The sequence below is a fragment of the Bicyclus anynana genome, chromosome 26 (assembly GCF_947172395.1).
Source record: "Bicyclus anynana chromosome 26, ilBicAnyn1.1, whole genome shotgun sequence".
In the NCBI taxonomy this organism is placed as follows: Eukaryota; Metazoa; Arthropoda; class Insecta; order Lepidoptera; family Nymphalidae; genus Bicyclus; species Bicyclus anynana.
In genome coordinates, this window is record NC_069108.1 from 975,685 (window position 1) to 994,091 (window position 18,407).

At 39.0% G+C, this 18,407-nt stretch overlaps 1 protein-coding gene across 1 annotated transcript; it reads right to left on the bottom strand.

Annotated features, from left to right (window-relative positions):
* Positions 1-1,237: 1,237 nt before the first annotated feature.
* On the bottom strand, positions 1,238-17,588 carry LOC112045692 (probable proline--tRNA ligase, mitochondrial). Its single transcript, XM_052889504.1, has 10 exons — positions 17,379-17,588; positions 15,918-16,034; positions 14,294-14,428; positions 13,930-14,010; positions 13,501-13,681; positions 12,496-12,671; positions 8,778-8,896; positions 7,612-7,708; positions 3,116-3,261; positions 1,238-1,440 (listed from the first exon to the last, which is right to left on the bottom strand). The coding sequence occupies exons 1-10, from the start codon at positions 17,469-17,471 to the stop codon at positions 1,251-1,253; spliced, it is 1,335 nt and encodes a 444-aa protein (XP_052745464.1). The 5' UTR covers positions 17,472-17,588; the 3' UTR covers positions 1,238-1,250.
* Positions 17,589-18,407: the final 819 nt, after the last annotated feature.

The following is an 18,407-nucleotide window of genomic DNA, read 5'->3' on the forward strand; positions in this document are numbered from 1 at the left end:
ATTGACCGCTAGCGTAGGAGGGAGTATAGTGAAAGGCGAGTTTTTGCGCGTACGTACTAATGAGTTGCGTAGAATAAGTACTTGTTATATCCACTCAGATCTCGATGTTTATGTGCTAATTCACTGTTAATCAAACAAGTTTTGACTTCTCTGCTGCTGTTGGTAGAACTGATTCTCGAGAGAAAAGTCCTTTAAGTTCGTAGCTCATTACAGCCACCTAAGATCAGATCCACACCGCCTCGTCGCTAGGCGTTCACGTGTAGTCGACAGGTGGACCAAAGATTACAGTGTATTATTGGAAATAGATAGGCTACTCTAATTTTTTTCGGAACGCCTGTGATAGCGCCATCTAGTAACTAGCCACGGTATTTTTAGTACAGTATCCATTATTGTTATAAAAATAATAATGTATATTTTTTTGTAAAGGAGAGAGATTTTTGATTTTGTAATAGTTGAAGAAACCAATAGAGAAAAACAAAAAAAAAGACAAAAAGTTCTCCATTGATATGCTCGAACTCAGGACCATTAGATCGTGCCTTTGTTGTACACCACTAGGCCAAATGACTATGTGAAACGTCGTGGAAATTAATGTACACTTACTGTCTTTCTTAAATAATCCCTTTGCTTTAGAAATACAAACACATTCTTCCTATTACGCGTCATAATTAAAAGGATAAATAATTCTTTTTTTTCGGTTTCCGTACTTACACGGGTTTAATCTCTAAAAACATTCTAGTACGTACACATCTATGTAATTGTATTTACTATCCTGGAATCTTAAATCTAGAATGTAGATGGCGCTGCTTCATAAAGATTTCACGTTCTTCTAAGTTCCCATGGCATGAGGTGGACGCCTCGTTGTCACCAGTGTACCTCGCGTGGTCAGTGATTTTCTGAGTAGTCCACCAGCGATATCCCGCAGCGGATTTTTTTTATAAATTTTTAATAGTGTTTTGTATTTTATACTTATATTGACATTGTTAAAATTAAAAAAAAAAGAACTAACAAATAAATGAGAGATTTAGCAAGTTTTGTTAACTCTTTTATCATTGTCGTAAAAAAAGTATTGTATGCCACTGCACGTAATTAGCCATAGTGACACTCGCGATGTCTATTGTACCTAGTGTTAATTCGCCTTCGCTCTTTGCACAAAAATCACTCGTGCTACATGACAGTGCCATTAATCACTAAAACTGTCTAGTACCATATTGAAATAAAATTGAAATAAAACACAAAATATGAATCAGTTTTTATTCTCCCACTCTCGTCTCACTGTACTCCACATCTATCTCTCTGTTCTCTCTGTCCTGGCGGAGAGTATGCAGCAACTCTCCGACGGTAAGTAGCAGGGGTGCTTCGCCCCCCGCGCGGTGCAGTTCGTAGCGCGGCGGCGACTCCAGGGCACCCCGCCCGCATACTATGATGTAGGGGTAACCCATCCTGTTAAATAATATTTATATTTATTAAAAACTAGCGACTCGCCCTGACTTTGCATAGATGCTATGTAGACATTATACAAGGTGTCTGGTAAAGACCTGACTGATGTTGATACAGCTAGGCTAGACTTGTTTATTTTGCGTACTTTCACAGCGTAATGTCTTACGGTATTTTATTGTGGGGCAAGGTATACGATATACAATCTATATTTGTACTTCAAAAAAGAGCAATTCGAGCAATATATCAATCAAAATCACGCGAGTCCCTTCGTCAAAAGTTCAAAGAAATAGGTATACTAACAGTAGCCTGTCAGTATATATAAACAGTATAGTCTATGTAAGACAAAATATTAATTTGTACAAACGAAAAGGAGATTTAAACCCACGTCTTACTAGACACGGGCATAAGTTAGTTATTTCTGCATATCGTCTCCAAAGAGTAAAAAAATCTTTTGTAGGTTTGGGTGTACTCTTCTATAATAAGATCCCCAAGACTGATGGACCTGCCAATGCATAGCTTTAAGCAATGTGTTAAAAAACATTTACTTAGTCGAGGGTACTACAACATTGATGAGTTCCTTAATGATAAAGTTGCTTGGAGGCCGTTGGATCAGCTTCCACCTTCACACAGGAAATAAATGATTTTTGATTTGATTTTGATTTGATTTGACCCTTTAAAGCCGTCAGCCAGGAGTTATGGAGAAGTAATACATGCCTATAAAAAAATACGAGCTTCCTAGTCAGAATCCTGAGGAAGATATGAGAACTTTAAGAATTTGCTTAAATCCTCGAGGTGTCAACCCTAGGTAAACTTTTGACATTGGACTCTTACATTATGATTGGCAAAACTTACGAATTCTTACAATAGGTACCCAACAAGATACACGGACACTGGACACAGTTCACATTACACCGGATGCCATGAGAAAATCAGATCAGATTAAATCCACCTCAGTTGAATTTGAACCTGTACGCAAATTAAATTAAATGTAAACAACGTAAATTTCCTAATTCTCAACACAATGGACAACTTTCATTCTGACATTGATAATGACAATCCTACAAATAGGTGTTTGTGTGTGACGCCCGCCGATGACGTCATCGCACAGGTGACACTTCACGACACTCAGCTGTCGGCCATCACGAGTCGCTTGCCGATGGTGAGCGCGCGCCTGTCGTCCGCGATGACGTCATCGCACAGGTGACACTTCACGACACTTACCTGTCGGCCATCACGAGTCGCTTGCCGATGGTGAGCGCGCGCCTGTCGTCCACGATGACGTCATCGCACAGGTGACACTTCACGACACTTACCTGTCGGCCATCACGAGTCGCTTGCCGATGGTGAGCGCGCGCCTGTCGTCCACGAGACGTCATCGCACAGGTGACACTTCACGACACTCACCTGTCGGCCATCACGAGTCGCTTGCCGATGGTGAGCGCGCGCCTGTCGTCCACGAGACGTCATCGCACAGGTGACACTTCACGACACTCACCTGTCGGCCATCACGAGTCGCTTGCCGATGGTGAGCGCGCGCCTGTCGTCCACGAGACGTCATCGCACAGGTGACACTTCACGACACTCACCTGTCGGCCATCACGAGTCGCTTGCCGATGGTGAGCGCGCGCCTGTCGGCCACAGTGACGTCATCGCACAGGTGACACTTCACGACACTCACCTGTCGGCCATCACGAGTCGCTTGCCGATGGTGAGCGCGTGCCTGTCGTCCACGATGACATCATCGCGGAACCCATGCTGCTCGAGCTGTCGCGCTATCGCCTGTACTCTGTCGAAGCCGTGCCCGAGCCATTCTTTGGAGCCTTCCTGATAAAAATTCAATGGGGATGATGTCTAGCTTTGAATATACAGTGTGTTTTAAAAATACCGTCCGATACAAAATGTGCGTGTAAGCATTATAATATTACTAGTGGACGCCCGCGACTTCGTCCGCGTAAATTTTGATGTCAACTTTACTACTACCCCTACCCTTCCCTATCCCTACCCTACCACTACCCCAACCCTACCCTACCCAACCCCTACATCTACCCTACCCCAAACCTACCCCTACCCTACCCCTACCTTACCTACACCCTACCCCCATCCTACCCCTACCCTCCCCGTACCCTATCCCTTTCCTACCCCTATCCCACCCGTACCCCTATCTCACGCCTATCCTACCCCTAGCCTACCACTTCCCTATCCTACCCGTACCTCTACCCTACCACTACCCTACCTCTATCCCTACCCTACCACTACCCTAAATCCGGCCCTAAACCTACCCTACCCCTACACTACCCCTACGCTTCCCTACCCGTACCCTACCCTACCCTGTAACTTCTCTATCTTACTCCTACCCTTAGCAAAATCGGTCCAGTCCTTCGAGACCAAGAGAAATAGAGACTTCTATGCTAATAATATAAAGAGGTAAAGTTCGTGTGGTTGTAGGAGGTAATCTCTGGATCTACTGGACCGATTTGGAAAATTGTTTTACCAATAGAAAGCTATGTTATTTGCTATGTTTGATCCCCATATTCACACGGGAACGGGAACTACGTAAATGAAAGCGCCGGGCGTCATATAGTGGAATTTCTGCGTCTTTTAGAAATTTTGTATTATCTCCGAAACTATTTAAGTAATTAACATACTGTAAAGGGCAAATCTTATCTCCATAATATCCTTGTGATTATTAAATAATTTATTTTAATAAGGATTAAAGTATAGTTGTATAAATAATGACGTAAACCTAAATATATAAAATTAATATTTTTTAAAACACAAAAGGTACTATATCTGCTAATATATAGAAGATAGATATATGGTGTCGCGGACTTTTTTGTAGAACTTTTAAAGATACATAAAGTCTCCATATATTAATTTCAATTTTACACAATAGTTAAGGCAGCGCATGCGAATAAGTCTGTTTAAGAGGATTTTCAGTCCGACCTGTATGACAAAAACTGTGATAACTCGGCTAATATATATGATACCAATATAAAATAGCCTATAGCACTGCCCGATAATGTATCATTCTACTGGTGAAAGAATTTTTAAAATCGGACCAGTAGTTCCGAAGATTACCCCATTTAAAAAATGTGACAAACTTACAAACTTTACCTCTTTATAATATTAGTATAGATAAACAGAAAAAATATTTAAAAAAATATTATTCAATAATTAAGCATATATATCGTGATAATAAAGTTTCTAATTTTAAACATAAATTGTCCCAAAACTTGGAAAATTTAAAAAGTGACAACACTGTACTATCAATTATTGTACGTAATCTAGATTATTACCTCCTACCTACACACCTATGGCACAGTAAAGATATTACAAGCAGTATAATAACTCGGCCGTATTTTTGAAATAAATACCTACAGCCGCGCGGTACGTAAACATGTCATAGGGCTGCCCGCATGCAGCAATTTAATTACATTTGCTAACTTTGTGTTTCCACTTAGTTTTGTGATTGTAAATAAACTTTTTTTATATAAACAAATAAAATACTTTGTAAATTGTAGTAAAATGGGAAGTGATAAATAAAAATGCGTGTTTTTTGATTGGTTGATTTAATTAAGGCTGATACTACGTCAATGATCTTGAAGGATTGGTCGTATTCTTAAACATATTTATTTCGGTGATGCCATCTAGGTATTACCTCCACACTACGTGAACAAATAAAAAAAAAGATAAATACCTTCATGAAATTGTAGTGATTTAAAATAGATAATGAAACAATGAACAAACGCACTAATTGTCCCTACGATACGATAGTTCCCCTAGATTTCTCTAGGATGCCATTATCAGATCCTGACATGAAAAAAATGGGACTAACCTGAAAGAATATTCATCCAAACAAAAAAGAAACGGTTTACAAATGACGGAAATATCGCTGTAAATACGATACGATTCTTTTTGGAAGTCGGTTAAAATTCTTGTCACCAATGCCAAGCTGAGCAAAAGTTTTATGAGCTTGCACATTAAAGTGCATAAAATCCGCCATTTTGATTTTTTAAGAACTAAGTTACCCAGTGACACTCGGCCTATCTAGACGAGTCTAATGACATATCATTTATCAGTATGTGTGCTTGGCAAATTTGTTCGTAACACTCCCGAAGGTCGGCGCGGTCCGGGAGGGGGGTAACGATGCCCAGCGCGTACGACTTCACACCCGCGCAGTCCTTTCCTCCCGTCGCCCGCATACAACAACAAATCATAACATTCAAACACATACTCCTCCTTTGGGCTTCGCCGCAGTCGGGTAACAAAACACAAATGATCCGAGCACAGTCACACAATACATTGTACAAGCAGTCGAGGTTTTAATACAAGCTTATCGTACCTACTGTATCGTGATTCATGAACCGCGTATAGCTACATATTTCAATCGTGTCAATCACTTTCCTTTACTCTATTCACTTTATTTACTAATCCAGATACCTACCTTTATTCTGGAGATAAAAGGAAATACCTTATCCATTAAAAAATACAAGATTATGTACCTACCTACTAATAAGTAAATTTATTTTAAAGTTAACCTTTCAGAGTTTCCAGGTAACTTAAAAAAAGTTATCTCTGGATGGGATAATTTTGAATTCATGCATCCAAAAACGGCACAGTATTTCCTACTGGTCATAATTAAAAAAATCTAATACTATTAATACACTTTACTCTGTTAATACACCGTGCGTTCGTTCGTCGCCGCGGCACAGTCGCGACTGTCTTCACCCTACGATCACCCCATGTTCAAGGAGCGTAGGTATAGCTCGCGTTTCGACCTCTAGTATGAAGTCCAACTACTGGTTGTAATATCTTTTCTGTGCCTATGGCACAAAAGTCCGCAAAATAGAAAACCTTTTGACAATGCCGCGCCGCATATCGTAAAGGGTAGGTAGTAGGTAGTAGGTACCATCGTTTTCGGCGCCCACTGTGTTTGAAACACCGCGCCGCCGCCGACACGTGCAATGTCTGTAATGCTGTGTTTAGTTTGCTTGCGCCACTCGCCCAAAATGCAGACTTAAATTAGTAGTAGTAGATCTATTTGCGACAGAGCTATTACTGTGTTCCAGAGTAAAAGGGATAGTTTCTGGTGTAATGTATGTTCAAGGAGTGGAAAATGTGGAAAATGATCCACTAACCATTAATTCATCTGCCATCTGCGTAAATTAACTTTTCGTGTTTACACACATCACAACACGCCAGTTATGCAAGCACGCATGCATGCTTGTACATAGCACAAGATGATAAAGCACCTTGACAAACCCATCACCTTGTTGTGTGTACTTGTGTGTTTACTTGCCCATTCAATACCGCTTTGAATAGAAACGTGTAAACGCAGCACAAAACATAGATGGCGGCGTTTTTATTTTGTAGTAATGCCTACTAATAATTAACCTATCTCAACTTTTGTGTTGCCATGTAAGTTTTTATAATTTTGCATTTTTTTATGTTAATTTCGTGCAGGGAAAAAAATGTATTTCTTTAAAAATAAGGACTGTATAAAAATAATGTATACACGATACCTAAGTACAACCTCAAGGGCCGGACGGTATTTCCTATAACACACTGTATTTTTCAAAAAAATAAACTATCGAGAAAAGTTTTACAAATTGTGTATTTTGTATAGTCATAGCGAAGCTAACACTTTGAAATATCATTTACCCAAATATCAGGCTCCTAACTTTTCCAGAATCTGAGATCCAGAACCATTTGTAACCACCAAATTACATATTGCACACTCTTAGGATATTAAAATAAACATCAAATCAACTGAGAAATGTCATCTATACTTACTGTATGATATCCAAAAAGGGTTTTCAGATCAGTTAATTAAAGGATTTTTCGTTTTTTTGTTTCTGTAGGTTTTTTTTTTCATTCTTTACAAGTTAGCCCTTGACAACAATCTCGCCTGATGGTAAGTGATGATGCAATCAAAAGCGGCTAACTTGTTAGGAGGATGAAAATCCACACCCCTTTCGGTTCCTACATCGTACTGGAACGCTAAATCGCTTGGCGGTACGTCTTTGCCGGTAGGGTGGTAACTAGTCACGGCCGAAGCCAAAAAACAAGGTAAGATGCTGGGATTTTTTTTTTCATTTTTTATAGATACGTACGGAACCCATAGTGTGCGAGTCCGACTCGCACTTGGCGGGTTTTTCTTACAAATAGTCTTACCTTGGGGCCAATGACCAGCGCGGAGTAGGGCGCTATGGCAAGCGGCCATCTTAGCGCCTTCTCACTGGAGAGACATTCGATACTAGCCGACAAGAGCCTGCGAGCAAACTGTTCATATTTAAACTTCATTCTACAACACATATTCAGCTCACTGTTGAGCACGTGTCTCCTCTCAGAGGGGTTAAGCTGGCCCAATGCGGCAGACTTCAAACACGCCTAACCTAACTTAACCTCTCTCATTTTGAGAGCAGACTCGAGCTCAGCAATGAGCCGAATATGGGTTGATAATTACTACAATACGCCTTTCCTATAAGCTTACAACATTATCAACCCATATTCGGCTCACTGCTGAGGTCGAGTCTCCTCTCAGAATGATAGGGGTTAGGACTTAGGCCAATAGTCCACCACGCTGGCCCAACGCATTGGCAGACTTCACACACGCAGAGAATTAAGATAATTCTCTGGTATGTAGGTTTCCTCACGATGTTTTCCTTCACCGTTTGAGACGCGTGATATTTAATATCTTAAAATGCACACAACTGAAAAGTTGGAGGTGCATGCCCCGGACCGGATTCGAACCCACACCCTCCGGAATCAGAGGCAGAGGTCATATCCACTGGGCTATCACGGCTCTTCAATCGGTGAAGGAAAACATCGTGAGGAAACCTGCATACCAGAGAATTACCTTCCTTAAAGATAAAAGCGCTTGGAGGCCATTGGATCAGCTTCCACCTTCACACAGGAAATAAAACTATAAGAAATTGTAATTGTTATCAATTGTAAATTATAATACTGTATGACTTTTTCAAAAGAGCAACTGTTGAGTTTCTTGCCGGTATCTTCTCAGCAGAACCTGCCTTCCGAACCGGTGGTAGAATCTTTACAAATAGTCAACTGACGTGTCAAAAGTGCTTGTAAACTGAGCCTACTTGAAATAAATGATTTTCGATTTGATTTGATTTGATACCTTAATTCTCTGCGTGTGTGAAGTCTGCCAATCCGCATTGGGACAGTGTGGTGGACTATTGGCCTAACACTTCTCATTCTGAGAGGAGACTCGAGCTCAGCAGTGAGCCGAATATGGGTTGATGACGACGATTATTTATGGAATGCAAACTAATAGGCTTTGCCCCTGGGTCCACCATAACCCTGTAAAGGAAAGTTACCTGGTGATCCCTATCCCATAGCACGCCATGTGCACGGAGGCTGTGGCGCCATCTGCAGCTATGTAGTTGGCTTGCAGCGGCTCACTGTACCGTGAACCCAGGACAAATGTATGCCCCACCTGGGAACAAACAAAATCCCCTAAATAATCTAACTAGTATTATTAAACGCGAAAGTTTACATGGATGTTTGTTTGCAATCTTAAAACTGTATCCATAGCAGCGGCGAAGAGTCCAAGCAAACCGATTCCCGCCGAGTTACCTTTTTAAATTCCATACTTATCATCTTATTATACATTGTTGTCGTCATCAACCCATATTCGGCTCACTGCTGAGCTCGAGTCTCCTCTCAGAATGAGAAGTGTTAGGCCAATAGTCCACCACGCTGGCCCAATGCGGATTGGCAGACTTCACACACGCAGAGAATGGGGATGATGACTACGTTTGAATATATTGATTTTTATGATACATTCGGGTAAATAAGGTCAATGTTAAGTAATCTATACTAATATTATAAAGAGGTAAAGTTTGTAAGTTTGTAAGTTTGTCACATTTTTTAAATGGGGTAATCTTCGGAACTACTGGACCGATTTTAAAAATTCTTTCACCAGTAGAATGCTACATTATCGGGGAGTGCTATAGGCTATATTTTATATTGGTATCATATATATTAGCCGAGTTATCACAGTTTTTGTCATACAGGTCGGACCGAAAATCCTCTTAGGCAGACTTATTCGCATGCGCTGCCTTAACCATTGTGTAAAATTGAAATTAATGTATGGAGGCTTTATGTATCTTTAAAAGTTCTACAAAAAAGTCCGCGACACCATATACCTATCTTCTATACATTAGCAGATATAGTACCTTTTGTGTTTTAAAAATTATTAATTTTATATACTTAGGTTTGCATCATTATTTATGCTACTTAACTTAAATCCTTATCAAAATAAATTATTTAATAATCACAAGGATGTTATGGAGATAAGATTTGCCCTTTATAGTATGTTAATTAGTTAAATAGTTTCGGAGAAAATACAAAATTTCTAAAAGGCGGAATGCCGCTTATGTTTAAGCGCCAACCGCCAAATTAAGTTGAACCTTCCTCTATAGGTTTCTACGTATTTTATAGGGATCAGCATTTTTGGTTACTAAACTCTATGTAGGCGTTTTATCCATTTACCAATAGATGGCGTTGAGCAAAAACACCATATTTTTGTACGGCGCTAGGGAGATTTATGCCGACTACATTGGTGTTGGAGGTGAAAAATTTACTTAGATTTTGGCAAGTCGATGTTAATTGTTAATGATTATGTTCTACTTCTAGGCACGTACCACGTAGGTAGTTAAAGTTAGCTAGGTACTGTTTGTCTGACTCTGTCTATTTACGTATTTGCTTTTTAGATTTAGAAATAGAGATTAGAGACATATTTTAAGTTTTAATTTATAGTTTAGATACGTCGTACTTTCTTTGTTTAGGTTCACCGTTCAGGACCAGGTTCAGGTAATCAGGTTTAAACTTTAAATTCAAATAAATAATTTGTAATTTTATTTTATTCGTTTCGTTTCGTTTCGACTTTCGACTTTCGTCATACGTATTTCGTGTAATTAATTATTATTTCGTTTTATGGTATTTTTTCGATTGTTGTGTATATAAAATAATTAAAACTTAGTAAGTGTAATTATAGTGTTTTGTGTTAACTTAATTTTTTAAAGGTATACATACGTAGTCTATACTATCTATACTAATATTATAAAGAGGTAAAGTTTGTAAGTTTGTCACATTTTTTAAATGGGGTAATCTTCGGAACTACTGGTCCGATTTTAAAAATTCTTTCACCAGTAGAATGCTACATTATCGGGGAGTGCTATAGGTTATATTTTATATTGGTATCATATATATTAGCCGAGTTATCACAGTTTTTGTCATACAGGTCGGACTGAAAATCCTCTTATACAGACTTATTCGCATGCGCTGCCTTAACTGTTGTGTAAAATTGAAATTAATATATGGAGACTTTATGTATCTTTAAAAGTTCTACAAAAAAGTCCGCGACACCATATATCTATCTTCTATATATTAGCTGATATATAGAAGAAAAAAGGCCTTTTGTGTTTTAAAAATTATTAATTTTATATACTTAGGTTTACGTCATTATTTATACAACTAAACTTTAATCCTTATTAAAATAAATTATTTAATAATCACAAGGGTATTATGGAGATAAGATTTGCCCTTTACAATATGTTAATTACTTAAATAGTTTCGGAGATAATACAAAATTTCTAAAAGACGCAGAAATTCCACTATATGACGCCCGGCGCTTTCATTTACGTAGTTCCCGTTCCCGTGTGAATATGGGGATCAAACATAGCCTTGGACACTCGCAAATAACGTAGCTTTCTATTGGTAAAACAATTTTCCAAATCGGTCCAGTAGATCCAGAGATTACCTCCTACAACCACACGAACTTTACCTCTTTATATTATTAGCATAGAAGTCTCTATTTCTCTTGGTCATACCACCACTCTCGAAGGACTGGACCGATTTTGCTAAGGGTAGGAGTAAGATAGAGAAGTTACAGGGTAGGTTAGGGTACGGGTAGGGAAGCGTAGGGGTAGTGTAGGGGTAGGGTAGGTTTAGGGTAGTGGTAGGGTCGGGGTAGAGGTAGGGTAGTGGTAGGGTAGAGGTACGGGTAGGATAGGGAAGTGGCAGGGTAGGGGTAGGATAGGCGTGAGATAGGGGTACGGGTGGGATAGGGGTAGGAAAGGGATAGGGTACGGGGAGGGTACGGGTAGGATTGGGGTAGGGTATAGGTAAGGTAGGGGTAGGGTAGGGGTAGGGTTGGGGCAGTGGTAGGGTTGGGGTAGTGATAGGGTAGGGGTATGGTAGGGGTAGGGTAGGTTAGGTTAGGTTAGGGGGTAGTAGTAAAATTGACATCGAATTTTACGCAGACGAAGTCGCGGGCGTCCGCTAGTTTATACATAAAAAGCAAAGATTATCTGGATGTTAGCAAAATAAATGAGATTATAAAATTTCAAAATCTGTTAAAAATATTTTATCGTAATTAGATGAAAATTCATACAGTTTTAGCTTCATTACATTAAATGTGATATTTTTAATATATGAACTATAAACATAAACGTACAACTAACAAAGATATTAGTAATTTTGTTTGAACGCCCATACAAATCTAACGATCATTATGTACCTACGACGTCATTAGTTCGTGCCATTTTGTATGGAGCGCTTTTCAGGGATCCGCGGCAGCGCCGCAAATCTGACCCTTTAAATCCCTGTAGCTCCGAAAGTAATGATCGCAGATACCCTGTTACTTTTACAAAATTGCTTTACTTTAGCATACTAATAATTTATATACAATTTAAAAAACTGTCATCATCCCTATTGACAGCAAACGTCAAATCGACTACTCCATTGAAAACGTCATTATTCCGCCATTTCTTAAGAGAGATTGAATATTATTTCGAAAGAAATAAAGTGACTTCGTAGATTTATATAATCAAAAATACTTAAAAAAATATTTTCGTTCATCAATTTTTTTTTTTCGCTAGCGTGTGGATTCGCTTGAGCTGATTTTTAATATAGCTAAGGGATTCCTTGTATTGGACACATTCATGTCACGGTGGCTTATAGAGGCGGCCACGGACTCGGTGTATACATTTAAGTCTAAGAACTTACAACTGAGTTCCAAAAATATGATACCTCTATACTGTTAACTTCTTTCGTCTCCCTCCCGCACTGCTGGCACGTACTGCTGTCGGTACTGAGCGCGGCGTGCGAGCAGGACGGGCATACGGCGAGGGAGTCCTCGCCGACCTGCGCGGGCAGTTGCCACTCGTGGGAGAGACTCCCGCCCATGTCGCCAGATGGCGCTTGGACTGGAACAGGTATTGTATCATTTAATATTCTTAGCAGACTCGGAAATGGCTTACAAACTATAAGAAAACTAATGTCGAACAAAGGTTATTCACAACATTTGTCAGGACAACTTAATTAACAAATCGAACTGTAATCGAAATAAGACCTTAAGTAGAGTCTCGCACTTGTGAACTTTGTGTGTAGGGTTAAAGGGCCCTTTGACTGTTAACAAACACTCCCCTTTTCCACTCAAGTCACTCCCCCCGCCTATCCAAAGCAACCCATAAAGAACCAAAGAACCACAACAGGTCGATCATAGAACGAGCTTTTTATCGCAAGTCGTTCCCGCCAACCGATCGGTACCCCTCTCTAACTCCCCACACTTTACGGAAACAAGTCGCGCCATCTGACGTCATATCCGTGTCAGACTACTATTTCCTACAATATTACAATCTTTATTTTAAAAATAAATACGAAATATAAATGTGAAAGTGTGTGTCCGTCTTTCACGACAAAACAAGCGACGAATTGACATGTTTTTTTTTAAATGGAGATAGTTGAAGGGTGGATGCATGACATAGTAGCTACTTTTTGTCGCTTTGTAACTTCGTTAAATCATTTTAACGAAGTTCCACGCCCCATTTATATGGGGCGTGGAAGTTCATCATCAATCAATCAAACTTACCTCTATGAACAGGCAAGTGCAACGTGCTGAATATCTTCCTGTACGCCTCAGTGACAGTGTCGTAGGCGCGCGAGGCGCACGTGTGTGTCGCGTGCGCACTGTACGCGTCCATCATACTGCTCTGTATGAATCAATCAATCAATCAATCAATCAATCAAACTTACCTCTATGAACAGGCAAGTGCAACGTGCTGAATATCTTCCTGTACGCCTCAGTGACAGTGTCGTAGGCGCGCGAGGCGCACGTGTGTGTCGCGTGCGCACTGTACGCGTCCATCATACTGAACTCGCGTGCTCGCAGGAGGCCGTGCTTCGGTCGGTGTTCGTCGCGGTATTTGTTGCCTATCTGGAAATTTCAAAAAAAGTTGCCAAGATTGCAAAAATCTCAAATAATCTGTGACTCGCGTCAAAGAGAGCAGACACAGTTACAGGAAAATTTAAATAAAAAGTTGGCAACACTGCGAAAATCTCAAATAATCGAATCTTTTCTCGATCAAAGAAATATTTTAATCTCTAATACAATCAAAAACTTTATATTGACTAAATAATTAGTTAAATTTATGTAACGTGAAATTATTTGTTAACTGAATTTACCTGATACAAAAGAAAAGGCAGTTGCTTGTATGACAGGGGACTGATGTCTGCAAACAAATCTGCTATTGCTTCCTCGTGGGTCTGAAACATAACTATAATTTTTTAAACACATGATGAAAATTTTTCATATGTTTTTTTGGAGTAATTCAGCAGGAACCTACTCCTCAGGAAGGCTAGGATTAGCACCGGCCCGAAGTAAATTTTAAAATGGAGCGAGATCCAATTATGGCGCCTCTTCTGTTTGCTCCTAATAATATATACCTACACCAAATAATGAGTTTATAGTAAGTATGGAATGGGAAGATCTAGACCATAATCTGGAGCGACCAATTGACAATCCAATCCATCATTATAAACTACTCACCGGTGCCAGTAAATACTTCTTGCCGTGCCTGTCTTCAACCTTGATGAGCTCTGGCCCCACGTCATCCAGCCGCCCACTCTTTTCCCATAGGCGGGCCGAGGTCAGGCATGGCAGAGATAGTCTCTGTGCACCAACCTTCAACAATACGAAACCACTGTCTTAGAAACTGTGGTTTCCAAGGTTTTTTCTGCGCTTGACTAAGAATCACACCTGTTGGTAAGTGATGATGCAATCTAAGATGAAAGCAGGCTAGCTTGTTATGAGGAGAATGAAAATCTACATCCCTTTAGGTTTCTACACAACATCGTAATAAAATAATAATAAATAAAATAGCCTTTTATTTTGAACAGCTTTTGGTTACATGAGTGTTGTGTTTGATTTAATTGATTATATTATGTCCCGCTGTTCAAAGTGTCTTCTGACATAGGCCTCCTCCAGCTGCTTCCACTGCACCCTGTCAGCCGCAACTCTGGTCCAGCGTGGCCCCAGGGTTAGGCGGATGTCGTCCTCCCACCTTCTTATTGGACGTCCACGTTGTCTGGTACTGTCCCTTGGGTACCAGAGTGTCACCTGCTTGCTCCATTTATCGGTTGTGCAGCGCAACATGTGTCCCGTCCAACGCCATTTCAAGAGGTCGATTCTAATGAGAACATCAGCGAGTTTTGTCCTATGTTTTATCTCACTTGAGGTGATCCTGTCCTTTAGTCTTATACCCAAAATACTTCGTTCTATTGCCCTCTGACACTTAGCTAACTTTTCTCTATGTTTTTGTGTCAGGGACCAAGTTTCGCTTCCGTATGTTATACAAGGGAGTATAGACGTATTGAAGGTTTTCCTCTTAATGGACATATTTATTTCTTTGCTTTTCATTATTTCCTTTAGTGTTTTCTCCACCAGTATTTTCTCCACCCACTAGCAATTCTCTTATTTACTTCTTTTGACATTTGGTCTATAGGAGCAATTATCTGACCCAAATACACATACTCTTGTACATACTCGAGCTTATTTCCATCCAGAACTATATCAACCTCTTTTGAGTTAGTCATTAGTTTTGTTTTTGCAGTATTCATTAAAAGGCCTACTTCTTTACTTTTACTGGCTAAAGACTGTACCATTATTTGTATTTTATATGGGTCCTCTTCCAACAACATCGTAATGCAATGCTAAATCGTTTGGTGGTATGTCTTTGCCAGCTGGTGGTACACACAGCCAAAGCCCCCTACTTAAGAAATCATTAACTCAGCTGGGCATTGAACCCAGGACCTTTGTCTTGTAAATCCATCGCCCATACCACTGCTCAACGGACTCTGTCAAACGTTAGTTCAAAGCTTGTCCAAATATAATTCTGCACTCTTTGATTTATTTTAATGTCGGAGTCTTATTCTGATTCTCACAGCTGGATTAAATTACATACCAGCAAAGACGTACCACCAAGCGATTTAGCATTCCGGTATGATGTCTTGTAGAAACCGAAAGGGGTGTGGATTTTCAACATTCTCCTAACAAGTTAGCCAGCTTCCATCTAAGACTACATCATCACTTACCATCAGGTAAGATTGTAGTCAAGGGCTAACTTGTAAAGAATAAAAAAAAAACAAAAAGATAATACAACAATACAACATACCTCCTCTAAACAGGTGTGTATGATGTTCTCTAGCTTGGAGATGGCTCGTCTGGCGAGGGGCAGGATTGTGAACAGGCCCGCGCTTGTGGGTCGGACTAGACCACATTCCACCAGTAGCTGGAATTATATCAATAGTTTTTTATTCATCATTATAAATTTTCAGTCACTAAATGTTCTCTGTTCCTTAGGCAGGTCTCAATAGGAAGGAAGTGCTAATGACAGTAATATAGCCTAAAAGGAATACTTCCAAAATAATTTTATTCTGTGTTTTATTAATTTTATTGACAGAACCAAATTCGATGGAAATTGAACTGAACTTTACATTTAGATTTACATAAAATTGGATAGTAAACAATTTTTTAATAGAACCTTTTTTTTAAGAGTAACACATCAGCTCAGAAATATTCTTAAATTACTACATATACTTTTTTAGAATTTAAACTATCGTGAGTGTTATTCATATTAATTGATTATGAAACACGGCTAAAACTCACGTGATATTACATCGGAGTATGTATGTATGTATGAGTATGTATAATCAATTAATACTACATATACAGTAAAAGCTATAGCACGGGTTATATATACCATAAATCAATACAGAAACTGTGTATATAAAATAGTAATTTATATGAAATTATAGAAGATACTTTCGGCAGCAAAACAAAAAACTGAAAATTATGAAAAATATTATTTTTTTAACTTATAATATAATTATTTATTCAGGCCCAAAGAATTTAGTATTTAGACGCTCTTTCAATTCAGACTGGTGCACAGCAGTGATATGCAATATTTTTCCTCTAAATAAACCTTTGTTTCATAGATGGATAAGTTTAAAAAAAAAAAACAAAATTTGGTTCCAAATCTGCGATTAAAGAATGCGTGAATAAAGAGCTTATACTGAATTACAACTTGCAACCAACATTCCCAGTAAAATAAGAGTAAAAGCCTACGGCCTATCGAGAGAGGGTTCAACCAACACTCTAGTAGGTCTAGTAGCTGGTGCAATATACTTTACTATGAGCTCTGTAATTACCGATTATGTCTCCTGCTATGATCATACTAAAATACAGTTAAATGAAACTATAGAGCAGTGATTCCCAAAGTAGTCTATATCAATCCCTAGGGGTCTATGAAAAGTGCATGTCAGCGACTAAAAATTTGGGGGTCTATTAAATGAAAATGGTTTCAACGATAGTGGATCATAACACATACACTGATAGTACCTATTTATTACATCATATTATCTTATAATATCAAAACATATAAATTATTTTAAAGTGACTATGAAGTAAAAAAATTATTATATATGTTTATAAAGTTGTGTAAGTTGAAGGATACAGAAAATCATTATCGAATAAGTAGAGGGTCTACCCAACACGCAAAAACATGGCAAGGGGTCTACGACACAAAAAAGTTTGGGAAACTCTGCTATAGCGCCTCAGTTGATATGTAACTTACTTTTTGGCTTTTGCAAGTAATCTCAATGTTCTTTATCGTGGCGCCCTTGGGTATTGAGACGACCGGCTGAAATATTTGAGACACAAACCTCATTTTACACACAAAATTAATCTTTATTTAATTTTATTCAATATCTATATTTGTTGTTAAAATAATTTTAGGTTAGATTAGAAACTTCTTTCGAATTTCGCAACTCAACAGCTGATCGATACTTTGACTTTGACATTGACTTTGATAGATTGCGTTTTGTTAATGCAATACAAAAGTCAATATTGATGAATGTATTAGTACCTATTCGGAGGAATTCGTGCACCAATGACGATTCACAAAAATCTTTTTAAATCAAAATGAATCCATATATCTTATGGTCACGCCATCACGCGTGAACAGATGGACCGATTTCACCATTTCTTTTTATGTGTTTGTTATTGTCAGGAGAAGAACACACATCTCAACATTGTAGTATGTTGCACCAAAAATATTTTTAATAGCAGACACCCCGCGGTTTCACTTGCGGGCCGCGCAGTTCCCGTTCCTGTGAGAATGTACGGGGATATAACACTCACAAATAACGTGGCTCTCTAGCGGCAAAAGGATTTTCAGATTCGATTCAGTAGATCCAAAGATTACTCCCTACAATACCACAAGCTTTACCTCTTTAAATTTAAAATATTAATAAGTAAGTACTCGTATAGATCCCGGCAAGCAAGTAGCACGAGCAGTGTGCTGTGCGTCGTAGACTTTTTTGGATGGGTGAATTAATTTAGTGCTTTCCTTCACCGTCAAGCTCATAGCTGACGTTTAGTGCTGTGTATCTATGTATATAAAAGAAAGTCGTGTTAGTTTCTCCACTTATAACTCAAGAACGGCTGAACCGAATTAAGCTGAAAATTGGCAGGGAAGTAGTTTAGAGCCAGGAGAAGGACATAGGATACTTTTTATCCCGTTCGACAGCATTCCCGTGTGACTTGACATGAAACGCAAAACGCAAATGAAAGCTATGTAATTGACGTATAATGACAGATATGT